Source organism: Stenella coeruleoalba (genome assembly GCF_951394435.1).
Source record: "Stenella coeruleoalba genome assembly, chromosome: 15".
Taxonomy (NCBI): domain Eukaryota; kingdom Metazoa; phylum Chordata; class Mammalia; order Artiodactyla; family Delphinidae; genus Stenella; species Stenella coeruleoalba.
Window position 1 is genome coordinate 46,027,607 of NC_137161.1, and position 26,564 is coordinate 46,054,170.

At 43.6% G+C, this 26,564-nt stretch overlaps 1 protein-coding gene across 4 annotated transcripts in view; it reads left to right on the plus strand.

Moving 5' to 3' along the window:
* The window catches only part of RALGAPA2 (Ral GTPase activating protein catalytic subunit alpha 2), a 282,721-nt gene that overhangs the window by 41,946 nt on the left and 214,211 nt on the right, over positions 1 to 26,564 (plus strand). For 3 of the 4 annotated variants that reach the window (XR_013831632.1, XM_079945309.1, XM_079945307.1), the window contains exons 4-9: positions 5,733 to 5,790; positions 15,539 to 15,582; positions 18,185 to 18,362; positions 19,221 to 19,336; positions 22,514 to 22,652; positions 24,314 to 24,513. Coding sequence is in view for 3 of the 4 variants with exons in the window: in XM_079945309.1 (XP_079801435.1) it covers positions 5,733 to 5,790; positions 15,539 to 15,582; positions 18,185 to 18,362; positions 19,221 to 19,336; positions 22,514 to 22,652; positions 24,314 to 24,513 (735 nt within the window). In the remaining variant the exon portion in view is untranslated. Of the gene's footprint in view, positions 1 to 5,732; positions 5,791 to 15,538; positions 15,583 to 18,184; positions 18,363 to 19,220; positions 19,337 to 22,513; positions 22,653 to 24,313; positions 24,514 to 26,564 lie in introns of those variants that run through there. The other variant, XM_079945308.1, reaches the window with a different exon arrangement.

The following is a 26,564-nucleotide window of genomic DNA, read 5'->3' on the forward strand; positions in this document are numbered from 1 at the left end:
GCCCTTGCCATGTTTGAGTGCAGAAAGCGTCTGTGTGGGTAGTTCCAGCCTTCTAGTTGTTGTATAATATTACATCCACTTGGGAATAGTCTTAGTAGCTCAGATATCGGGCATGGTGTTTCCTATCCAAACCTTACTGAGTTTATTTTTGAGTATCTTTAAAGTCCATCCATTTTGTAAATCTGAAAACTTTTATCCAGAAGTGGTGATGATGATATAGACCCGTCCTCAGAACAAGTTGAGTCTACTTGTGGCCAACTGAGGGCATCCAGGCATCCAGATGCACGCCACCTTGCTGTATCCTTTGTCCTTCTTTATATTAAAAAGACACTTGTCTTTGTCGCATACTAAGAAAAGAAACCTAAATCAAGAAGACCCATGTGTATTTTGGAAAGCTGAAGAGCGTGATTCAGTGCCCACTTGGTTTCCTGACTACAGTGAATATCTGAAGAGCCAGTGGGCATGCCAGGCATTCGTCTTGTCCAAGATGAGCTCTCTCCTAACTCTTCAGAGTAATTTTCTCAGCCTCAGCTGTACGAAATTTTTAGATTAAGTAGCAAGATGGGCCCAGAAGATAATCCCAGAATGTAGGCGGGGTGCCAAATCCCCCTGGAGGAAAGCATGACAGAGGGGGACACCGAGTGCTGCTGTCCCGCTCACTCTGGGAGAGCGGGCTGGATGCAAGGAGGCAGGAGATGTGCAGGGATGACGCAGCTGTCCAGCTCCCATCGCCTTGAGGCTGCAGCCAGCAGAGACCCCGTCCCCGAAGTAGGGTGCACTTCTTTAGGACTTCAGCCTCTTGATATGAGAATGTCCTGATTAGTCATTGGAAGATGACCATGGCAGACAGAGACGAGTGCAGCTCGAATCCCCTCCAGCCTGGCTGCAAGGAGTGGGGTCACCCCAGCCCCCAGCTGTCAGCGCCATCTTCAGCTTTCCAGCCACGGCCATGCTCTTCCCATCACGACCCCAGCCAGTGACTGAGCGAGGCAGTGGTACAGTGGCCTGGCCATCGTCAGGCACGTGGGGCTCCTCTAACATACTGTGAGCTCTGTGTGGGGGTCTGTTTCTCTTTCACAGATGCTATTCCCCATAAACCACTAGGGCTTCTAACTGCACACAGGGTCTGTTTCCCAGAGAACTCAACCTGCAACCATGATTATTCATTTGGTAGCAAACATATTGAAATAGCCTCTGTAGTAAATTTTTCGGTAAAGAGAAAGGATGAGTTAAAGAATCCTAAAACTTAACAGCATTATTTACAGTTGCCAAGATATGGAAGCAACCTAAATGTCCACCGACAGATGATGGATAAAGAAGATGTGGAATATATAAACAATGGAATACTACTCAGCCATAAAAAAGAATGAAATATTGCCATTTGCAGCAGCATGGATGAACTTGGAGGGCATTATGCTGAGCGAAATAAGTCAGACAGAGAAAGACAAATACTGTATGATATCACTTATATGTGGGATCTACAAAATACAACCAACTAGTGAATAAAACCAGAAAGAAGCAGACTCACAGATATAGAGAACAAACTAGTGGTTACCAGTGGGGAGAGGGAAGGGGGGAGGGGCAATATGGGAGTTGGGGGAAAAAGGGTTATTATGAGATTGTATGAAATCATGTGTGTGAAACTTTTGAAAATTGTTAAAGTACTATAGAATTTAAAGACTCATTTAATAAAAATTAAAAATAAATAAATATTGACTGAAAAAAAAGAATCATAAAACTTAGGCACAAATGGAAGCTGTCTTTCTCTCTTGAGTCTGGAGAGCCCCCAGCCCACCCCCAGATGTGCTTGTTCTGGGCTCCAGAGCTGCTTGTTTGGCTGGACAGCAGCCCAACTGCTGATACCCTCATCTGTAACCTTGGTTCCAGAGTAGGTGGTTTTCTTGTACTCACCTCCTTGCTTGTGATATTCTCCCGCAATCCATAGACCTCTCTCTGGGTTTTCTCTGCTGTCGTGTCTTCTGCAGCTCATGGGGACATTCAGGTTTACATTCTGATGGTAGGACAATGCTTGCATTGGTTCCTGTTAAAATGTTATGTAGAAATCTGACTTGTTTTTTCTTCTTCTTGTGATTCCCTTTTAATGTAATGGAACTTAACAAGACATAACCCAGTTTTTACATTTAGTTCCTTTTGTGTGTTATCCATCTAAAATGCATGTTGGTATAATTGCAGAGTGAAGACCTTTTTTGATTTTTTCCCCCCAGAGAGCCACTTGCCTTCATAGAGTTTATAGACTGATAGATCCATCCTGCCTGGCACTTGGTGTTTGGCCGACAAAGGTTGTGGGTTCTCTGGGCAAGGGAAACCATCGAGCTCACTTGATTTAACGCTGAAGCCACTTTGTTATATGGCATCGATTTCCCCACATTTCCAGCATCTTTAGCTTTTTCTAACTAGTTGTCATATCAATTAGTCATACGTATTTCTGATCTTTAACACAATAAGCCTACAAACACCCGGCACATCCAGAGTTTCTCCTTTGACTTGTGCACGCTTGCTTCTAACTTCTGTTCCCCCGTCCGGCCCCCCGCGTCCTTACCTCCTTAGCAGAACTTCAGGAAACTGTTAGTGCTTGGGTTTTATCTCATTTCATTTCAGGCTCTTTCCCTGAAGGGTCTCATATACACACACCTTTAACTGCTGCCTGTTTTCTGTTACCATCCAGATCCCATTTCTATATTCTAGACCCATATACCCGATTGCCTATCAGAACATCTTCAGTAAGGTGGTCCACTGACACCTCAAATTCCAGGATGTCCAGAGCCAAACCTGACATGCTTCAATTATGGAATTCCTTCTGGATTTGACATCTTGGATTAAATTATTGCCATCTACCGAGCCCTCTGGCGGGGGGGGGGGGTGTCATTCTTGAGTCCTCCATTTACCCCAGCTACTCAACCTGTCCACCTTGACAGTTTCCCCTTCTGAATGTCACTGTGCCAGCTTCTCCTCTTACCCTGCTGCCCCTGGTCCAGGCCATTTCACTCCGTCTGAAATACTACCACTGCTTCTTCCTGCACGCCCCTGCCTTTCTTCTCAGCCGTCTTACGGAACCTGCTCCAGGGAGAGCATCAACCCCGGCCTCGCCTGCCTCTCCAGGCCCGTCTCCTCCCTTCTCAGCCGCCTGCCTGCTACGCTTACTGCCTGCTGCTGTCTGCCTCTGAACCTTCACACACGCTTCTCCTCTGTTCCTGCCCTCCACTTGGCAATTTAATTAATCTCTAAGTCTTAGCCCAAGTGTCCTCTTTTCCAGGAAGCAATCCATGAAGTCCCCACTGATGGGAGGCGCTTTCCCCTCACCCGTGTAACACGTCATACAAATTTCTGTCAGGCTTCTTTTTTTCCCTGAATGATATTTTCCTTACCGTCTCTCTTGCCCATGAATCATGAAACCCTTGGAAGTAAAGACAAAGTATTTTATTCATAGTTATTTTATTTCTGCATTTCAAATACCAAGTCTTGTAGATATTTTTCACTAAGTGGGATCTGGCGCGCGCGCGCGTGTGTGTGTGTGTGTGTAGATCTGCCGTGTGTGTGTGTGTGTGTGTGTGTGTGTGTGGTGTGTGTGTAGGTATGTTTGAGTGTATGTCAGCATTATCACATAGTAAAACAGATTTAAGATACCCTTTAGAATTATGGGGTTAAGAGATAACAAACCAACATGTTCTAGGGGAAGTCTGAAGTGGAAAAATGGAGGAGAGAATTTAGTGATTTTCAGCATGTGGTCAGCTATGTACAGCTTTTAATATATAATCAGAAATAATCTTTGATGGTCTGTGTAGCATTTTCATCTTGTGTAGTGTGTAGAATTCATGACAAATTATGTAACTTAATACATTTATATTTTATGTTTATCAGATTTTGAAAAACTTAGTTCTTTTAAATGATACAGCTTTTATTTTTGGTTTGGGTTTTCTTTACTAGGTTCAGGGCTAAAAAACGCCCCCACATTTTAATGTATTTTAATGTAAATGCCATCACTAATTCAGTGATGCTTAAGGAAATACAAGGTACATATTATGTCAACGTGAATATAAGACCGTAGCAAAGATCAGGATTACCTATAAAATTCACAATTTCACAAGTAAAAAACATTCAGAATTCTTTTACTGAATATTTATTGAGCACCGACTGTGTGCCAGGCATGCTTCAGGCCCTGGGGATATTTCAGGGTGTCTGGCCTTCATGAGGCTTCCAGTCAGCCAGGGTGAGGACTGTGCCAGGGACGATGGGACAGGTGATGGAGGAGGTGACGTTTACAGTGAGGCCCAGCTGCTGGGAAAGACGTCCAAGCCGGGACAAGTCGTGCCCTTGATAGTCACCCACATTGGATCAGGTTTACCTGTGGTGGCTTTCCCAGTAGACGTTCTTACACATTGCTTTATTGTCAGGTGGGAACAAATGAGGTAAATGAGGTAAACACACTTGTATGTTGCTGACTCAGTTGGAAAGTTACGACAAGAAAACCAAACCAAACCCCAAGCTGGCTTGAATGGAAGAGGTGGTGTGTCGATAGCTGCCTGGAAATATACTTATTCTGGAGGTCTGAATATATCAATAAGTTTTTTACCTTAATTTTTTTTTCAATTTTTTAATCATAGGAATCTGATATATTTTTTAAAATATTTGTTTATGTATTTATTTGGCTGTGCCAGATCTTAGTTGCGGCACTTGGGATCTTTGTTGCAGCGTGTGAGATCTTTAGTTGCGGCATTCGGGGTCTAGTTCCCTCACTGGGGATCGAACCCGGGCGCCCTGCATTGGGAGCGCGCAGAGTCTTAGCCACTGGACCACCAGGGAAGTCCCTACCTTAATCTTTCAAAATGTTAGACTGTTAGGCTAGATAAACCTAGAATGAGGATTTTCATAGTAAAATAGAAATATATTATCAATACCAAGGAATGAATTTTAACCAGTGTTTGGATTTTCTACATTTTTTAAAAAGACAGTTACAGATAGAATACAAGGACTTTTATTGCCCAAGAGTAACTTGCCAATACTTGTTGTAGAGTGAAAAAAAAGTCGTTCTCGTTTGTTTGGGTCTTTCGGGAACAGCTGCTTTCATTTTCCAAATACTCTTGTATATTGTAAATTTTGTTCTTTATTGTATCTACCAGAGGCAGCGGTGGGGAGATTCATGACTACAATCCTAAAACTAATTTTTAGCTATTAATTTCAAGAAATTCTTGCCACCAATTTCATTTCCTTATTCCACTGAGTAAGGTCGTATCCTCTTTGTCGTTCATCTTTCTTCCCAATTCCGTTTCTTGTCCAGAGACCAGTGAGGATTTTAATGAAAATGGGAAGTGGAAGGTGAAAAAGAAGACACCTAGAGAATCTGGCATTTGAGAGCTTATTCTTGTAATATTTAAGCAATGGCTGTGATTTAATTAAGATAAAATGATCACTTCAGGTTTTTTTTTTTTTCTTTTCTTTCTTATAGGGAGAATTCAAGTTGGGACAGTAATCTCTTTAAAACATTCAGGGAAGGAAGTTTGCTTGGGGCAAGTAAAAGAGACTGTCCCATTGGGGTCCAAGATAAAGTGCAATATTTATGTTATTACGAAGTTTTTTTTTCTTTTCTGAAATATATCTATATAGATATATATAGATATACAGCATGTACTATGGGCTAACATGAAAATGTGTAATTTCATTTGTTGTTTATTTTCTCTTTATATCCTCTGAATTTTCGTTTGTTTGTTTTATAGAAAATACTGCAGTTTCTACCTGAACGAATTTTCTTTCGATGGCATTACCAGAGTATAGGTAAGAACAGTTACAAAAATGTTAAGTAATACAGATTTCTTCCAATCGTATTTTCAGTATTGTTTTGTATAATCAGCACCATCAAGATAGGTTACAGCAGGGAATATTAATGTGCGCCAGTTAAAGCTGAGGCAGTCCCGCCTGGCCTTCAGAGGGAAGTGCATCGTCTGTCTCCTGCTCTAAAAGGGGTTCACAGACCAGCAGCCTCAACCTCACCTGAGAGCTTGTTAGAAAATGCAGAATCTCAGGCCCCAGCCAGACCTCTTGAATTACAGCCTGCTTTTCCAACAAGCGTCCCAGGGGATTCCTGTGCACGTAAAGCTGATCTGGAGTATTTTACTTAAATAATTTTACATTTTTTTCTTGCAAGAATATCTTGTTCTTCAGGCCTTTATCATGGACTCAGAATTATTTTGTTTGACCATTTTAGAATGTGGCAGCAAGAGGGAACTTGAAATAAAGCAAGTTACCGTGGCTGCCCTTCTGTCCCGTTCTCGACATCTCACAGTTTACTCTCAATTTACTATTCACAGTACAACAAGAGTAATTTGTGGCATCGATTGTGAATTCTACCTTATCTTTAAATAGAGTGTCTGGTTCAGTCCTTCTGCCTTAGAGGACTCTGACATTTCCTGTAACTCTTCTGCCTTACCAGGTGGTCATATTTGAGGAGAGCATGACCTTATAGTGGAATCTTAACTATTAGATCATTCATTCATTGAAATATTTATTGAGGGAGAGACTTTTATTGAGGGAGAGACTTTTCAAATATTTATTGAGGGAGAGAGGCAAAAACAGAGCATCTCACCATGCTGTATTCTGTAAGCTGATTGCCTAATGGGGATTAGGTGAGAAAAAACAAGTACAGTATGATCGTTGCTCTACAAGAAGTGTAATGGGAGCAAAGAAGAAAAGTTGAATAATCCTATTCAGAGGGATTGAGGAAGCCTTTGAAAGAGGTCATTTCAGTCTGAGCCTTGAAAGATGAGTGTGGGAAGGGCTTTCCAGGTAAGAGATCAATAGGAAAACGATAGGGAACCTGAAAGAATGTGGCACAGTCAGGGGATGTTCCAAAATTCAGGGTCCTAAACTTAATTTAGGATTATTTATGTGAAAACTGTAACCGATCTTTATATAAACTGAATTATTTAAAGTTATATGTTACAAATGTTATAAGTGTAAAGAAGGTAAAGTATATATACTAAGCACACTATTGAACTGAATGAATAAATCGTTATCTTAAGATTGTGCCTTGGTCTTTCAAGCTTTCAAACACACAAAGAAAGTTTTTCTTTAAATTTTAGAGTTGTTGATAGCCTTTCTGTTTAACTGATGCTTTGACCTTCTGTATTTAAATTAAGGTAAAAATTAAAAAAAAATTAAACATTAAGTATAAGAGTGACATCACGGGGATTTGTGATGCTCTGCGGTACAGCAGGAATGGATGACAGTGAAAAACACCTGCATGCAGTGTTTATCTGTGCTCCCTATAATCCTTCAATGTTGTTTATGTCGTCTGTGTGAAAACCACCCTCATTTTCTTCAGATAATACTTTACAATGTCTGAAGACTAGTAGGCTCCCCTCAGCATGAATGAACTTACTAGAACTATGTGTGGAAATTAACTTGCCACTTGTGTTGTGAAACTTTAGGTACCCATTAGGCAGTGTGTAGTATCACTTCAACTCTGCGCAGGACCTCGTGGGCTGGTTACAATTGCTGGTACAAGTAGCGTTGGTACCCAGTTTAAGAGTATCTCTCTGAGAACAGTGACTTCTGGCTCGGGGGACTGCAGAGCGTCAGGTCTCCTGAGCCCCTGGGAGAGCAGGTGTTATCTTTGTCCATTGTGTAGAATAAGCCAGCTCTGTAACTCAGTCAGAATGCATCATGTCTAAGGACGTTCAAGAATGAGCATTTGTGTATCAAATCATCCTTATTATTGACACTTGTATACTTAATGCTTGAATCAAACAGGCTTTTTTCAGATAAGTAAATTTTTGCGCGATTTATCGAACTGGGTAGAAGTTGGTGTTGCGATGGGCCCACATCCCTTTTCTGATGCTCTCCAGGCTAGATGTGGGTTGAATCAGAGTTTCTCAGATTTCAGAATGGCAGTGTGGTGCGTGGGTGTATAACGACCATCGAATCAACATTAGTGTCTGTAAGTAACCCCCAGGGGCCTGGGCAGCACCCTGTAACCCAGAGTGTCAGGTTTTCTGTAGCCTGAGGTGTAAGTACTCATCATTGTGAGATAACTACACCCCAAATAGCCTCAGGCTAGCCCGGTGTTGCCACCGCATGAGTTCAGGTCACGTCAGGTCTTGTCCACTAAAGAATTACACAGAAAGAGAAAAACAAATATCGAATATAATGCATATATGTGGAATCTAAAAAAATGGTATAAATGATCTTATTTGGAAAGCAGAAATAGAGACAGACATAGAGAACAAACGTATGGATACCAAAGGGGTAAGGGGGGGGTGGGATGAATTGGGAGATGGGGATTGATATCTATACACTATTGATACTATGTATAAAATAGATATCTAATGAGAACCTACTGTACCGCACAGCACAGGGAACTCTACTCAGTGCCCTGTGGTGACCTAAATGGGAAGGAAATCCAAAAAGGAGGGGATATATGTATACGTGTAGCTGATCCACTTTGCTGTACGGTGGAAACTAACACAGCATTGTAAAACAACTATACTCCAATAAAAAAATGAAAATGTAAAACCAAAAAAGAGTTACACAGGAAAGTTTCTGTTTTCATAGCTTTTTGGATTTTGAAATCGCCAGTAAGCGACTGTGGATTTGTAATTCTACACTTTTTTTTTTTTTTTTAATACCTCAGCTGTACCTCTTGCATTCTTCCCAGTTTGTTTGGACCTGTTAAAACTGTTGCTATTTGTCACTCAAGATCTTGACCAAGTTCGTTATAGAAAGTAAGAAACTGTAGGGAAATACCAGATATCAAAGGGAAGGAATGTGCCTTGGATCTCTCCTTAGCACTGGCGTCTTGACGTGTGCAAAACCTCTGGGGTCAGGGCAGGAGGCTTTTCCCAGCGCCCGGCAGTTTAGGGACCTAAGCTCCCTTATTGCAGGCTTTCGCATTCTATATAGATATCTGGTATTCCTTACCTAATAGGAAGAACACTGCTGTGTAAACCTCTTAATTAAATGTTAATTGGGCCTGGTAGGGGCCAAGGTACTCTGAAATACTGGGTTAGCACCTTGGAGTTTGGTTTTCACAGCACTGACACAGCATGCTTCCTGCCCCACAGTACGAATGACAGTGTTACTAGCACAGAAGCCGCAAATATGAGCAACTCCTGCATCTGCAAGTCTTAGAAGCTCTCAGACCCACCCGATAGCCACATTTTACCCTGAGAAGGAAGGAGATAATTCGAAACATCAGTTGCCACAGTGTTTGAAGTCGGCTTCTTATCTTGTCATCATGTTTTGTCCGTAGCAAAGAGAGACATTCTATTTCACTTAAAAGTGTTTTTAGAGGGAAAAAATACGCTGTAAGGTTGTTGTATTTTTTTGTTTGTTTGTTTTTGCGGTACGCGGGCCTCTCACTGTTGTGGGCTCTCCCGTTGCGGAGCACAGGCTCTGGACGCGCAGGCTCAGTGGCCATGGCTCACGGGCCTAGCCGCTTTGCGGCATGTGGGATCTTCCCGGACCGGGGCACGAACCTGTGTCCCCTGCATCGGCAGGCGGACTCTCAACCACTGCGCCACCAGGGAAGCCTATCTGTAAGGTTTTTAAGGCTGGCTCCTTGCTGTAAATCTGTGAACAAGGAACATATTTGAACTCTAAGGCTTGCAGTGTGAAATGAACACTGGCTCATTATTCTGAGCATCTGGAGATACTGATTCAAGTGATGTTTGGAGAGTAAGGAGATTAGGGAAGTGGCTGACACAGCACTTATGAACTCTGTGATATATGCTGGCCTGTTACTCAACTATTTGCAGATTTCCATTACTAATTACAAATGGAAAAAAATTTGTTTATTAGATTTTTCTTGAAGTCCATTTTAGGCCAGTAGTAAATCCTGGTGGGTAAACGTGGCTGCTTGAAGCCTTATCTGAGAGTAATACTGAGAACTGACAGGGAGTGAGATGATGACAAAGAATGACACAGCAGCAAACCAGGGATATTTGGTACAAGGGCAGGCTGTGGCACCCCTTCATGTGCCCATGTGTCTTAGCACAGGACTCAAGTTATTCATGTGTTCGCTTTAAGAAGGTTTACTACTCCCGAGCTTCTGTAAAGATTTTCTGTCCCATTCAGTGTATAGTGCTGCGTCTGTACTCAGTAAATGTTTGCCGAGTGGATGAAAGTATATATTTCATATTAGAGATGTTTTATATTAAAAATGTTAAAAAAATAAATAACCTTTGGGCTTAAAGGAGCAGGCTCAATTAATGAAAGTTCACACATGTACAAAACTTCATACGTGGTTTTTATATATGAGTCACTGAATCTAGTTTGTTCAACTAGGTTTTTCTTGTACGTAGTATAAAAACCAGGGGCATAACTAAACTGCAAATATGTTTATGGCTTTTAAAGAGTATCCTTGCATTGGGTATACCCCAGGCTACCCAGTGGACTCACATTGCCTGGGATGTGAACACTCTCTGAGGCTCATTTCTCATAGTTTCTGCTGCTCACTCTTTGGGAGTCTGAGTCTGACAGCCCTCCCAGGGCCCCACCCCCTCAGCCCACTCTTCCCGAGGGAGCGGGGGCTCCCCAGGCACTTCACGCAAGGACTCCCTCAGGGTGCATCACAGCCAGGCTGGGCTAAGTCCGGGGCCCTGTGTGCCTCGTGCCTACCAAGGGTTGGCTGGGCCTGATGCCCTGTCAGCTCACTTGGTGTCCTCCCAGCATCCTCCTTCGGGTGCTTCCCCCATCACTGCTCTGCGTTTCTTCCCCTCCTTCGCCTTTGTGCTCTGCCCTCCGGAAGCCCTCTTCTTGGGTTAAGCAACAGCCCTACAGCCTCGGCCTCTTGCTTTCACCTCCTTGGCTGCAGAAACCTGGGTTTTCTCTGATGCTTCTCTGTCTCCCTCAGGGGTATGGGGGTGAGACCACAGTCTTTTTTCCTTCAAGGCCCACTCCAGACCTCATCCACCACCCCCTCTACGGAAACCTCTCTCCCTTGACGATGCTGCCTTCTTCCCCTTGTTGTTGCCATGTCCTCTGATCTTCTGCTCACTTGCTTTTCTTTTTTAACGGCTTTACTCTCTCTCAGTCCTTTTCCTTCATGGCAGCCATAGCTACCCATCAGCCCCTTGAACCCCTCGCCTTCTGTGGCTTCCTGACTTCTCTTCCAACCCTTGTCATGATGCAGATCTCTGTCTGACCACAATCTCCATCCCTGATCTTTCACTCAGTCATTTCCAGGCTACCTGCTCTGTTTTTTTTTTTTAAATACAGCTTTTTAAAAGTATAATTGACATAAAACAAATTGTACATGTTTAAAATATACATTTTCATAAGTTTAAGCGTAGGTATGCACCTGTGCAGCCATTGCTGCAATCAAGGTAATGAACATAGCCATCACTCCCAAAAGTTTCCTCCTGCCCCATTCCACCCTTCCCCAGCTCACCCCCGAGTCCCCAGGCAACCACTGATCTGCTTTTTGCCCTTATAGTTTGATTTTTTAGAGTCTTATAGAAATAGAATCATGCAGTGTACTCTTTTTTGTTTGGCTTCTTTCACTCAATACAATTATTTTGAGAGTCATCTGTGTTGGTGCATGTATTAATAGTTCATTCCTTTTTATTTCTAAGTTGTACAGTAGTCCATTGAATGGATATACCATCGTTTTTTTATCCATTCATTTGATGATGGGCCTTTGGGTTGCTTCTAGTATGTGGCTACAAATAAAGCTACTGTAAACATTTGTGTACAAGTCTTTGTGTGTGGACATGTGCTTTCCAGTCTCTTGAGAATGGAATGGCTGAATCAAATAAAGACATATGTTTAACTGCCAGACTATTTTCCCAAGTGGTTGTACCATTTTACATTCCTGCCAGCAGTGTGAGAGTTCCGGTTACTCCACATTCTCATCAACACTTAGTCTTATCAGTCTTTTAATTTTAGCGGTAGTGGTATCTCGTTGTGGTTGTAATTTGCATTTCTCTAACGACTAATGATCTTGAGCATCTTTTCATGCGCTATTTGCCACCTGTGTGTCTTTGGTGAAGTGTACCTTTGAATCTATTGCCTATTTTTAAATTGAGGGTTTTCCCCCCTAATACTGAATTTTAAGAATTCTTCACATGTTCTAGTTGTAAGTGTTTCAATCAAATATATGATTTGAAAATACTGTCTTCCCGGCTCTGGCTCATCTTTTCATTTCTTTAATAGTGTCCTTCAAAGAGTAGAAGTTTTTACTTTTGATGAAATCCAGTTTATCAGTTTTGCTTTTATGGATTGTGCTTTTGGTGTCATGTCTAAGGAATCTTTGCCTAACCCAAGATCACAAAGATCTCCTGTGTTTCCTTCTAGAAGTTTTATAGTTATATATTTCACATTTAGGCCCTTGATTCATTTTGAGATAATCATTGTTAGTTGCAGCTTCCCCCAGTAGACTGCTGCTCCCCTGTGCTTAGATGTTGTAGTGCCAGAAAGTCCTGTGCTTCTGCTCCACTGGCACTTTCAGCAGAGCTTGTACACCAGCACCCACTTGGCATTCCTCCATGTTCTTGCCCCTTCTCTGATGTCATCCTGCCATCACTTATTAATTGGCTTGAGGCACGATGCATACACAGAGGGAGGTTTCTTTAAATTAAAAATAAATAAGAAAGAGTTTTATAATGTTAAAGTTAGATTTGACACGTCTTTGTGAAATTGTGGCCTTAAAAATATCTTTAAAAGATCTTGAAAAGATTGCCACTTTATCAGGAGAAATCTTCAAGCACTGCAGTTCTTATCAGTGAGATAAGCAAAGAAGTAGACTTTGAAAACATTGATTAATTTGCTTCCATTAAAGCCAGGAAGGTAAAATTATAATACATTCTGTGTTATAAATATTTAAACTAGTGTGATTTTTCATAATACTTTTTCATTTTTCAATATTGAGCTTTTTGATTTTTCAGTATTTTTCAACTACTTTACTCATTCATTTATTCTTTTTTCACATGAGTCAATATAGTGGTAATCGGTAGGCTTGAAGAGGCACATAAAAGAGATGGAGGTGGGTATAATCACAGTTTGGTTGAGGAGTTTAAAAATACACACAGGAATGATATATACAGAGAGAAACTTTTTGAAATTAAAATGAAACTGATTTCATAATGGTAAAGTAAAAGTAGAAATATCTTTGTGAACTTAGGGTCTTTAAGAAATACCTAACGTGACCAGGGAAGGCTCTCATCACCAATTCTCATGTTGAAAGCCTCTGACATGTGCCTGCGCTGCACACATTTTTCTTTCTAACGTTGATCTTATTTAAAAAGAGGTCCTTAGAGAATAGCTGATGCCCTGTCTTCCGGGGGGAATGTGCTTCGCATGTACCAGACACTGTTCTAAGCATGTATATGAACTCATTTAAACCTCATTACAGTGCTCTCTGGTAGGCGCTGTTATTATCCCATTTTACAGATGAGAAAACTCAGGCATGGTGAAAGTAAGTAAGTGACCCAGGTTACACAGTAAGCACAGAACCTAGGTTTGAACCCTAGCAGTCTGGCTCCTGAATCTGGCTTGCAACTGCTAAGCTGCACTGCCTCACACATCTGAGAGTTTCTGAATACAGCAGGATGGAATAGATCAAATATATATATATTAGTTTTCTATTGCTGCTGTGACGAATTAACAGAATCATTTCAAAAAGTAGGGTACTGTTGACAGATATGGGCCATAGATTCTCTATGTCTCTTTGTAAAGTCTGTCCTTTTCCTATGTATTTTCTCCTCCCTGTGTAGGGAAGTGTGGATATAGGCAACTATGGGTAGGCTGAGAGTTTAAAATAAAAATGTTGAGCCCATTTCAAGAAGGGGAAGGAAGGACTGACAGCCCCGCCGTGGTCACACACAATGAGCAGGAGAAAATGTTTCTGAGAATGTGTTGCAAGATGATGGATTTGCCGGATGTCTGGGGAGAGAGCTGTGCAGACTTTATCCCGAGTCTCCCGGGAGGTGAGGTTCTGTCGGCTCTGCCAAGCCTTGGGAGGTCCTCATGGGCATAATGGAGCAAATACTAAGCTGAGGCAGAGTGGACTTGGTCCAAGGATGGATGAACAGGGAGGCGAGGGACGAGGACCAGGTGGAGGACAGGTGTGGGATAAGTAGTCCCGTGAGCACAGGCACTCAGGGCTCGGCTGTGAGAGAGCCCAGCCTAGTCAATGCTGACTCTGGACCCCAAATCACTAGACGTGCTTTGGTGACAGATGTGGAGGGAAGTGGGCGTTTTAACTTCCTACTTCATCACAAACCATTAGTAATTCAGTGCTGCAACCTAGTCACGACGATGGTGAGTTCCCACCGAGCCCAGCGTTAGGTGTTATCAACAGTACAGCAGATGGCTGTACAAGGTTCCTTCAGAAAGCCAATGATTTCATTCCAGGTAATGAATTCCTGAAGTGTATGCATGTAACTGACATACGTGTATCTGTCCACATAGATATAACCTGTAGCAGTTGTCGAGGCACTGGCTCTATTTCTTCAAAATATGTTGGTAGTGTAAAGTGACTTGATATCCAGTTTTAAAACATTGCACAAAACTTTCCATCAGGAAATCTAAATAATTTTTTTTTCTCATAAAAATTGGGAAAAAAGGTTCTCTCGCTTAAGACTTCCAATTTATTTTTATTTTAAAAGATTACTTCCAGGGCTTCCCTGGTGGCGCAGTGGTTGAGAGTCCGCCTGCTGATGCAGGGGACACGGGTGCATGCCCCGGTCCGGGAAGATCCCACATGCCGCAGAGAGGCTGGGCCCGTGAGCCATGGCCACTGAGCCTGAGCGTCCGGAGCCTGTGCTCCGCAACGGGAGAGGCCACAACAGTGAGAGGCCCACGTACTGCAAAAAAAAGAAAAAACAAAAAAAGATTACTTCCTTTTTGAGGTTGAGATCTCATTTAGGGGCTGCATGTGATACTGAGGTGTGGTTGCCAAGCCATCTCTATGCTAAAGGCATGAACACATCTAGCGAGTAATAGGTACTATGTCTCCGTCCTCATGAGGGAGACTTCTCCCCCAAGTGGGCTGCAGCACCAGCTGGTGTAGTTCTGTGGAAACCTTGAATTCCTCTCCTCAACAGTGACCTAAGTGCTCTGCTAGATGATTTATTGATGGACAGAACCCATAAATGTGGTTGTCATTGCAAAGAGAGAGACATGCTGTCCTGAATATTTGCAAAATGGTCTTGTAAAAATGTTTTGTGAGTGGTAGTTTTATATTATGTTTTCCTTTAGAGATTTAAAGAAATCATTCATTTTGTGCCTGACAGAGACATTTGCACATAATCCACTGTGGGCATCTGGGTTACCTTAATATCAATCACTTTGACTCTTTTAAAAGAATTTTGAAGAGGTTCATACTTAAAGTATTTTTATCCTAACAACATCTCTCCTTCTCTGACATTGCTTTGCTTCTGAAGGTCAGCCTTCTTTCCTTTTATTTTTTAAAAATGATATCTTTTGTCATAAGTACATTTTTTCTTTCTAAAACTAATTTTTAAAAAATAGGTCTTAGATATGCATTCACATACTCCATTTCTAATTCATTGTTTTAAACTTTCAGGCTCAACGTTAAAGAAGCTTCTACACACTGGAAATTCTATTAAGGTATTTATTTTAGATGAAAGTGTAATGGCTTTTTTCATTACTCTTAAACTTATTCATGCCATAAAGTGACAAAATTAGGCCATTTTGAAAAAGAAATCTTTAAAAGCCATTTAACTTAATTTTTATTTTAATTGAGAAATGATATGACAAATATTGTTAGAGTTTTTATACTTACATCATAATTTATTGTGCTAGACATTTTAAACATTAGTAGGAGAAAGTGGCTTGGCATTCGGAGTTTGGAATCCTGCGTTCTAATTTCGATTCTGCCGTGTGCAGCCGGGGCACCACCGGCGAGGTGCTGACTGCTTCAGCTGTATCATCAGAAAAGAGAAGTTGAACCAGATCCTCCCTAAGCTTCAGAGCTAATGTGCCTGATTCTGTTCACCCCAGTAATCTTGTTGTTAAAAATTATAGTTGTCTCTCAATTATTTTTTTCTATTTTTTTTTTGCGGTACGCGGGCCTGTCACTGTTGTGGCCTCTCCCGTTGCGGAGCACAGGCTCCGGACGCGCAGGCTCAGCGGCCATGGCTCACGGGCCCAGCCGCTCCGCGGCATGTGGGATCTTCCCGTACCGGGGCACGAACCTGTGTCCCCTACATCGACAGGTGGACTCTCAACCACTGCGCCACCAGGGAAGCCCTATATTTTGCTCTTTTTGAGAACACTTGTGGGGAAAAAGAGCAGCAGAGGCTGACTCTTGAATGTTTATTTGCAGTGGATTGATCTTGTAATTTAGGTTAAAATTGGCTTATTTTATAATGAATGTGCCTTTTATAAAAGTATACCATTTGATGCTGGAATAAGATGACCCTGAAACGTAAGTGGCAAAAGAAGCCAGCCTGGGATGTATGTTTTATGGAAGATAATTCACTTCATAGCTATTTAATTTATGTGCGTGCCTTTAATAAGCTAATACATTTTTGGTTTTATATCAGTTTGGTTTTATATCAGTTTATATTAGCCACTCAAACTGGATAGGTTCACTCTCTCTTACCTGTTGGAAAAAAGAGATGAGCTGTCCCTAGTTTCGTGACTGTTCCATATTTTGTCCCTCCTATTTTAATGAATGGTCTTATAGCTAAAACTTACCAACTTATCTTCTGTTTATTATTGGACTTATTTATATTTAATTATCTTAATGCAGTTAACATAAAAAATTGGAGATTTGTGATCGGAGTATGTAGAAAATTTTCTCTTGTTAAATTTGATATAATTTGGTTAGCTATACATAGAGCCCTGTCATTTTTTGTTGGGTGCTGAATAGCATTATGTATTCAGCATCGTCACCGCTCATCTTACCTGCTGGGCAGGTGTGAGCGGCTGAGCAGAGCAGAGCAGAGCAGTGCTGAGTCCAGGGCATGTCTGGAAGGGTGTCATGGGATCAGTGTTGATGGGGTATCTGTCTTGGTGTATTTGATTTCTCTGGGGGGTCAGCCAAGCTTTTCTCTCTCCCTCTCTCCCTCTCTCCCTCTCTCCCTCTCTCCCTCTCTCCCTCTCTCCCTCTCTCCCTCTCTCCCTCTCTCCCTCTCTCCCTCTCTCCCTCTCTCCCTCTCTCCCTCCCTCCCTCCCTCCCTCCCTCCCTCCCTCCTTCCTTCCCTCCCTCCCTCCCTCTCTTCCTTCCTGTCTCTCCTCCTCCTCTTACCTTTCCTGCAGAGCCTGGGGCTTGGCTTGAACACTTGCTGTGGAGGAATCAGCACCACTTTGGTGTCACTGAAAGGAGATCAGGCAGCCCCTCAGTTACCTGTATTTGGAGCTCACTACGTCTTTTAGCTGCATCTGACATTTTTTTCATCTCCTTTGCTTATTTAACCTCTTTTATTGACATCATCTTCCCAGCCATTTAGGAATATAAAAATGGAGTTACCTGTGTTTATGAATTCTAGGAATGGGAAGTTGAAAGTAAGTGCAGAGGAGGAAAAAGGGCACGTCTGCCTATATTGATATTTTCTACAGATGATGCCAACGATTTGGCGCATGGCAAAGGGTAGGAGAGAATAGAGTAGGGACACAGACAGGGGAGCCAGGTCTTCAGGGTCTATTCAGCTCTACGTGTTCTGATTTTCAAGAACATCATACATGTGCATAATGTAGTGACATGACAAAAATTCTATCCAAAGCACAGTGTAAGTTTGGAGGACGATTCTCTTTGCATTGTTTTCATGAGTATTCAAGCATTGACGGTATGGGTGCTGTTGCCATGAAGAATGAAATACTGCTTATAGGAAATGCTTAGGTAGCACTTATGTGAGCTGGGCAGTTCTAACTCACTTCACCCCATACCAGCACTTTGTGGTAAACTCTGTTATCATCCCTGTTTTACAGATGGGGGCGACGAGGCACAGAGGAGTTAAGTGGTCCTCCACGGCTCACAGCTAAAGCTAGAAAGTGGCTGAGGCTGCACTGGGGCTCAGGCACTCTGGCCCTCGTGCTGGGTTGCAGTGCCCTTGCTTCCTGGTCACTCAGGGAAGGACTTGGTGCAGGACTTCAGTAATGCTTTTAGCTTCTAGTTTATTTTCCCCCAGAACCAATGCTACATTGCAATGCATTCCTACAAATACATGTACGTATTCACTTTTGTTGCCTTTGATATTGTTTCTAGATAAGATGTGAAGGAATCAGGCTGTTTCTCCTGTGGCTCCAAGCACTTCAGACAAACTGTGCAGAAGAGCAGGTGCTGATCTTTGCTTGCCTGGTGCCCGGTTTCCCAGCTATCATGTCGTCCAGGGGCCCCTGTACACTGGAGACACTCATCAATCCCGGCCCCAGCGCAGCTGACGGTGAGCGATGGTGGCACATCTTACAGGTGGAAACAACCCTCCAAGTTGCGTTGAGGAATTCCTTGGTCTGTCCTTTTCCTGAATAGAAACCTTGGTTTCATAGATGGGTAGTCATGTTTTGTACTCACAGTAGATTCTTACAAACATTAGAACTGACAGAGTTGGAGCCTGTTTTATATGAAATGATGACAGGAGAAATTTACTGGAGTGGTGGAAACAGGAACGGAAGGGAGGGGATGGCTGTTGGCAGGAGCAGAGACGCATGGTACGTCCGGAGTGAGTGCTTTTGTTGCTGTTAATGAGATTTAAATCCGCCTCCCAAACTGCTGCCTGTTGCCCTCATCGCGATTGTTCTATAAGTGGGCGTTCATCTGCTCCCCCAGGCTCTTCGTTGCCAGCTGTGTATTTTCATGCAGCATTCATGGAAGGGCAGTGGTGGCCTCACCGGACTATTAATGCCAGCCGTTTGTGCCCAGTGAGTTTTCAAGGAACTTGCTCATTAGGGCCACTGATTTATTACTGCCTATCACTTTATTGCCCAGTGACAGGTATTTGATCTTGGGCTGGCCAGAGCAGAATGTGAAAGGGAAAAGAATGGTCCAGTGAGGGAGGTGGCTTCATGGGCCTCTGTCCCCTGTGTCAGATGGGCCTGGCCTGAAGTGTGAGCAGTTCCAGTGGTTGGTACATATATTTTATTTTATTTTTTTGAAATTTTTATTGGAGTGTAGTTGATTTACAATGTTGTGTTAGTTTCTGCTGTACTGCAAAGTGAGGTACATGTATTTTAATAGAGCTTTTTCAAGCCCTGTTTGAAATTTAACTTTGGTGAAAGAGGTTTCCTTATTTTCCACTCTGCAGCAAAGATATATCCAGAAGAAATCACGCCACTCCTGCCAGCCATATCAGGGGAAAAGATCACTGAGGACCAAACATGCTTTTTTCTTCAAATACTGTTGAAATATATGGTTACTCAGGTATGAGTAAAATTGTGGATAATTCAGTGATGGTCGGATTCTCAGTAGGAAAGAGAAAACATTGCCTCTTTTCTTCCTCTTTGTTCATATTTTATATTTTTGCTTTTTCTTTGAGGTGATTTTATTTGGTATTTCACTAAACATAGAATGCGTGCCAGGACACTTCAGCAGACACCAGGCCTACATACTAGTATGTGTGTGTATGTGTGCGTAAAGGACGCAGTTCCATCCTCCATCCGTCTCCTTTACTTTCATATGGTTTCACATTATTCACACAAAACACTTCACTTATGACACTTCTGCTCACCAAACGTGTGGGATTTGAATCACCTAGTAATTCTCTGCGACACTAGCCGGGTGTCTTAACAATTTAACTCACTTCCGACACTCTCTACCTGGAGGTGGCCTCAGGTCTCACAGGAAAGGACTCAGTCCTCTAATGTGCCCCCACCCCACCAGATGCCAGTCGCAGGGAGTCGGTCCCCAGGTTGCCCACGACTTCTGTCCAATCTGCCTACAAATCAGAGGTTCACATGACTCACTCCTCAGGTTCAATTCATTTTCTGAGTGGCTCACAGAACTCCGGGAAACATTGATTTACATTTCCCAGTTTATGAAAGGATATGATAGAGGACACGGGTGAACAACCAGATGAAGACACACACAGGGTGAGGTCTGGGGGCATCCGGGGCGCAGGGGCTTCTGTCCCTGTGGATGGGGGTGCGTTCCCCTCCTGGAGTGTCCATGTGTTCAGCCTGGACACTCCCTGAAACCCAGGCTGTTGGGATTTTTCTGGCAGCTTCTTCACGGGGACATGATCAATTATTAACTCCATTTCCAGTCCCCCTCCCGCCTCTGGAACAATGGGGCAGGGGGCGGGGAGAGGTTGAAAATTCCAAGCTTCAGACCGAGGCTTGTCCTCCTGGTGACCAGCCCCGTCCAGGAGCCCCTTCAGAGTTTCCTAGAGCTCTTGTCACTTAGAAGTGACCAGGGTGTTAGGGCCTCTGTGCCAGGAGCCAGGGGCAGAGACCAGTATAGGTATTTCTGTTATCTCAGAGTATCTGATGATTTTTGTCTGTTTGCTCCTTTCCTGCCCCTGTTGGTGGGAGGATGGGGGAGGAGCAAGCCTGAGGCTGACCGGGCGGGTCCGGAATGATTGGGCAGAGCGGGCAGGGGTCCTGGAAGGAAACCCGTGGAATGATCTCATCCTGCCGTCAGCACAGCCTGCCTTATGGCGCGTGGTCCTTTCTCAGAAATTTACCAGCTGAACACAGAACTAAACTAGGGGATTTATGTCTCTTGGTCTGTATTTCTGAACAGTGATGAGGTTTGGAAAAAGCTACTGCTTCTTTTCTCTCAGCGAACACGTCCCTGGTCCCTGAGCTCCTCTGGGGTGTCGTCCAGGCTCTGCCCTTCCCGTCACAACCTGGCTTGTTGACGTGTAATCTCTGCCGTGTCCGCTTCCTCACCCAATGGGCCTTTGACACCCGCTGTCGCCTGCCTCTGCCCCGTCACCACGAAATCAGGGACCCGGGATGCACAGGGTTCTAGTGTCAGGTCCAGAGAAGGACACTTGAGTGTTTGTCGTCCTTGACCTTCCGGGTGATTCCAGGGGACCCCCTTCTTTGTCAGGGTCTCTCCTCCTGTGATGCTTCCCCTCCCATCCTTTCCTCCTTTCCACCTTTCTCTAGGAGACTGTGTTTCTCACTGCCCTTTCTGCCCACCATGTCCCACGGGGCGACCTTGTGTGCTCTCCTCTCCCCGATTCCTTTAGCAGCACCGCAGGCACAGGACTCCCACATCCTGAGCGCCTGGCCTGGGTTCTGTCGCCGTCGGGGAGCCCCATGTCCTAGCTGTGCGGCCCCTCCTGCACGCCTCTCAGCCCCATATGTCAGGAGTGGTTGGGTCGGGCTTTCCATCCATCCCAGGAGAGCAGCAGAGTAGCCAGAACCCGGATGTGCTGGGGGACTTGGGTTTCATTCTAGATGTGTGACCTCAGATGAGTCCTGTAGCCCCTGGGACCCCATCAGAGGAAGGATTGGTAGAGGGTGGAGGTGACCCCCCTCCACCGTGTGCAGGATTGTGTGTGCGTGTCCGCCCGCCCCCTCCCTCCCTCGGCCTGTTGGGTGGGTGGGTCCTCGGAGCAGAGCTTCGCCCTTGCCTCACCCCGGGGGGCTTCTGACAGGTGGGAGACATGGGCCCCTCTGCCCCAGGTCGGCCACGGCCCCTCCTCCCTGGACCGCAGGTGCCCCGGGGGGGCCGAGTCAGGAAGGTGTCGGGAAGCTCTGCTGTAGAGCGCGCTGTGGTCTCACAAGCGTGACGGCCAGTGGCAAGCATTCTCTAAGGGCCTGTTCACGCCACGTTTCCCTCAGTCGTGGGAGGACCCCCACCCCGCTCCGTCACCATCTGGGCTCCTGGCCTGTGTGGGCCCCTCCCTGCGGGGGAGCTGTTTGCAGTGCTCCCACTGGGGGATGCGGCACTGGTTATTTGAGGGGGAAACAGTGTCTTGACACTGTGAAAGGGTTAAACTTAATCAGTAGCTGGGCTGGCAGGCCAGGTTTATCCCAGCCTGTGGATTGCTCTATTTTTTTACTTGAAATACAGTTGCTTTACGATACTGTGTTAGTTTCACAGTAGTGCTGTGAAGTGATTCAGTTATACGTGTAGCCTATGGATTGCTTTTCATGCCCTTTCCAAGATTCCATAGCTTTGTGTTTTGATAATGATTTTGCATGTAGGTAACATTGGATGAAATTCTTGCAAGGGATTGTTTCCTTAATTCTTGTTTTCTGTAAGTGGCCTTTTTTGAATTAAAAAAAAACACCTGATTACTTCTGACAGAACATTTTAAGGGCGCAAAGAACATTAAATCATTACAGACAACATGTAGAAAAAAATATGGGCATGATGTAGTAGGACAAGTTTAAAAAGATAGGTATTATTGTTTTATTTTTTTGAATATCCAGTAAAAATTCTGTTTTTAACCTAGTTACTGTTTTGTTTTGAAGTATTCCTTCTTGTCATCTTTTGAGTTTTAAGATGTTATTACATAATTGTCACTATTTCTCACGTTTTTTATTTAGGATAGGGATTTTAATAACATAGCAGCATTTCAGTTGAGTGTTCACTAACCTGAAATGTAACTATATATATGTTTTTCCCATGTGTTATCTGAAGGCCGCAAGCTTGGAGTGGAAGCACAAGGAGAATCAAGAGACTGGTTTTAAATTTCTTTTTACATTGTTTAGAAAGTATTACCTTCCTCATTTGTTTCCATCATTTACCAAGTTAACGAACATCTACAAGCCTGTGCTTGGTAAGTACTGAGTGGGCTGTGTGTCCCGCCTCTTCCAAAGTGGACTTTGATTATTTTTAAATAAAAGAATCATTCTTTCTCATGTTTAGTGATAACTTTGTTGTAAGAAGTTTACGGTTTCCTAATGAATGATTTTAACTATTTGTACAAACTAAGATTTACCTCAGTTCACAGCAATAAAGGGAATCTGTGGCTCCGGTACTTAGAAGTAATTTGATATATATCCTGGTATTTTTGGTGTCATTACATTTAATAAAATTTTTAACGTAAAAAAATCCTGAATTTCCTGAAGTGTACTCTTACGGGTGGTGGGGTTTGGAGACCCCAGACCTTGCCCAGGGATGAGGCCAGCACAGGCCACAGAGCTGCCCTCAGTATGACTTTTTCAGCGCTGGATCCTTCATCCAGCAGGTGCTACTCACAGCTTCTAATGGAGGGACAGATGTTTGGGTGACTGGGGAACCGAGGGACGGTGAGCCCCCGAGAGATAGGAAACGTAAGGGATTTCTAATTTAGCTTCCAGGGTTTTCCTTCTATAAGAGGTGAGGACGCATAGGACAGAAGCATCCCTTGCAGTGGTGGTGGAGGGAGTGGGGTGGTGGACAAATCCTTCTCTCCCTATTATTTTAAAATGAGTGAAAATAGTTCAAATAAATGATCAAGAACAGTTTTGGAAGAGAAAAGGTCACAACAGCCGTTAACACATCTGGGGAGTGTGGACAGCTAATTCAGTTACCTTTGGGTGTCTCTGTGTTCACCCACACACCTGGGCAAGGAGAAGCAGCTGAAGCTCGGCTCACTTGGAAAGTGGTAGAAGTGCTGACTTTTAGTGGTACCAGGGTATGTATTTTGTTAGCTATATATTTGTGGGTAACTTTTTCAAAAATTGTTTCTGATTTTATAAGTCCTCCATTTCATTGTAGAAAACATAGTGTATTGTTACTATCCTTAGATTAAAAGGGATTTGTTGAGAACTTTTCTGCCGCAGGTATTTCTGTAAGAGAGTTGAACTTAGAGCAAATGGTATCTCAGATTCAATACCATATCATTTTCATATTAATTATGGTATTTAAAGAATAAGAAGTGGACTTCTTATTAATTCTTCGGAAATGGTGGTGTCTGATATCTCCAAGATGAAACATGACTGTCTGAATTCTTTTAGACATAAAGTAGATTATACTAATTCTATGTCTTTGGATGCATCTAAAGGGAGAAGGATATAAAACTAAAGATTGATAGATTTGATCAGTGTAACGTTAGGTGATAAAATACCTAATGCAATAAAAAATGTCTATATATGCTTTTACACCTATTCTAGTCATAAAATAAGATTAAATTAGTTATATGTGAAAAGATTTTCACGATTGTAATCTCACGTAATTTCTCAAATTCGTTAAAAAGAGTTATGACCTTTGTTTTTCCACAGCTGCCTACATAGTTGTATGTAGATAATAGCAACCACCACCCCGCGTTGGTCAGACTGCAAGGCAGACCCAGAGACGAGCCTACCAGAAGATGCCATTTTTAATCACTTGGGTTTTTAAATCTCAGCTGCTGTTAAACAACCAGATATATGTCTATTTAATTAGAAACTGAAACATTTGTAGGGTTACATGATGTTAAGACTCACTAACCTGATCATGTGTTCTTTTGTCTTGCAGACATCCCCCACTTGAGACCAAAGCCCGTGTATGTTGCTACAACTCGAGACAGTGAGAACACTTACAGCACAAAAACCCCATACATGGCAGCTCGCGTTGTTTTTATTAAGTGGATCGTGACTTTCTTTTTGGAAAAAAAGTATCTAACTGCAACACAAAACGCTAAGAATGGAGTTGATGTATTGCCCAAAATCATTCAGGTATGTCATTCATCACTTTTTTATCTTTCAATTCTGGTGTCATAACCTATACTAACACCAAAGTAATTGACTGTCAGGGTTATTGGCTCTCACAGGTTGTTGGTCATAGGGACTCAATTTACTGGTTCCTCTGTCTGTACCGCTGAGGTCTCAGAGGAAGCCGTGAGTTGGAAGCACTTGCTGTGCTCTGTTGGTGTTGCCATGACAAGGCGACCCTGGGGCCGAGGGAGGCCTTCTGAGCAGGTGGCTGACCTGTGCGCTCCTGGCTCCCTCTCACCTCCCGTGCTTCACTCGGGCCCCAGTGACCTTGAGCATGACGCCGAGGGCCTCTCTTGCCTTGTTCCTCCCAGCCCCAGCAGGGTCCTCAGGAATTGTGAGGTGGTCCATGGAGAGGACCCCTGAGACTGCTAGGATCCCAGGTGCCCTCTGGGATCTCAGGGAGGGAAGGGGTGGGTCAGCAGCTCAGGATTTCGGGTGGTTGTTGAGCCACTGTGGGGTCCCCAGAAGAGGGGGCTGTGTCTCCCTGAGGCCTGGGTGAAGCCGTCTTCTCACCTGGGGGCTGCGGTGCTTCCCTCTCTCAGTGGCATTGGTCAGACACGTGGGGCTTTCCCGGCAGGCTGTGTGGCTTCAGGCCTTTGTGCAGGCAGAGCTGGACCACTTGTGGAAGTCAGAGAGGCCGCTGTGTGGAGGAGTCATGGTTTCGTGTGCTTTGTTTCACTGGCGCCAAGAACAGGGGCAGGAAGTGTGGTCCACTTAGTGCCGGTTGGCTGCTGCTCTGCAGTTCCCAGATGTGTGATGTCGGCCTGGGCTGGAGGGTGCGCTCCCCGAGGGGCACTCAGTACCCTGATGGCAGCGCACCGAGCCGGTCCAGAGCACAGGCTCCGTAATAAGAACAACAAAAGACTCGCTAAAAGAAAGTTTTAAAAACCCTTCAATTTCTGAATTTAAAAATTTAGTAGGTAAACTCTAAATGGTAATGATCACTGCTGAGAACAAAATTGGTTTTCTGACGAAATATCCCACAACACTGATAAAAAAATCAGAGATGGAAATAGAAACTAATAGATAAAACCTTAGGTGCAGACCTACCTTGCAGATATTGTGAGGACAGAAGGAGAAAAGAATGAGAAGTAATAATCGAACGAACAGTAAGAAAAGTTTACCTAAGCTAAAAAAAAAAGTCATGCCTTAAACTGAGAGGGCTTTTGAGTCCCAGGAAGAATTAGCAAAACAGACACCAACCTAAGCAGACATTTGACATCCAGGGATTAAGGAAAAATGCTAGACTTCCAAACAGGAACTGCAGTTATTTCAAAAGAATGACACTGAGATTAGCACCAAATATCTAATGAAATCTGCAGCGCTGGAAGCCAGAGGAAACTGTCTGTCTGTCCCTCGGTCTGTCCCTTTCTCAGAATCTCACTTCATATCACGTACATAAGTACTTGGTCACATTGGTTTAAGGCCTAAGTTGACTTAAGGTCTAAATATAAAAACAAAGTGATAAAGAACTTAGGAAAAAATCTAGGAGAATGTATAAATTTGGGAAGTGGGAGACCACCTTTGGTAGAGATGAAACCCGCAAACCAAAGACTAATCGAGGTTTGACTTTATTTTAAAAAATAGGGCTTCCCTGGTGGCGCAGTGGTTGAGAGTCCACCTGCCGATGCAGGGGACACGGGTTCGTGCCCTGGTCCGGGAAGATCCCACATGCCGTAGAGCGGCTGGGCCCGTGAGCCATGGCCGCTGAGCCTGCGCGTCCGGAGCCTGTGCTCCGCAACGGGAGAGGCCACAACAGTGAGAGGCCCACTCACCGCAAAATAAATAAATAAATAAATAATAAATAGAAAAAGATTTCTAATGTCAAAAGATAACATAAAGCCAGGCCCAAACAATAGACTGTGAAAACATTGGTCACATCATGCCTGTTCATAGTCTCTGCTGTATAAAGAGCACCTATGAATAGACATGAAGACAAATAAGTTAACTGAAAATGGACAAAGGAGGTGAAAGGCAATTCACAGAAGAGGAAATAAAAATGGCCCTGGATC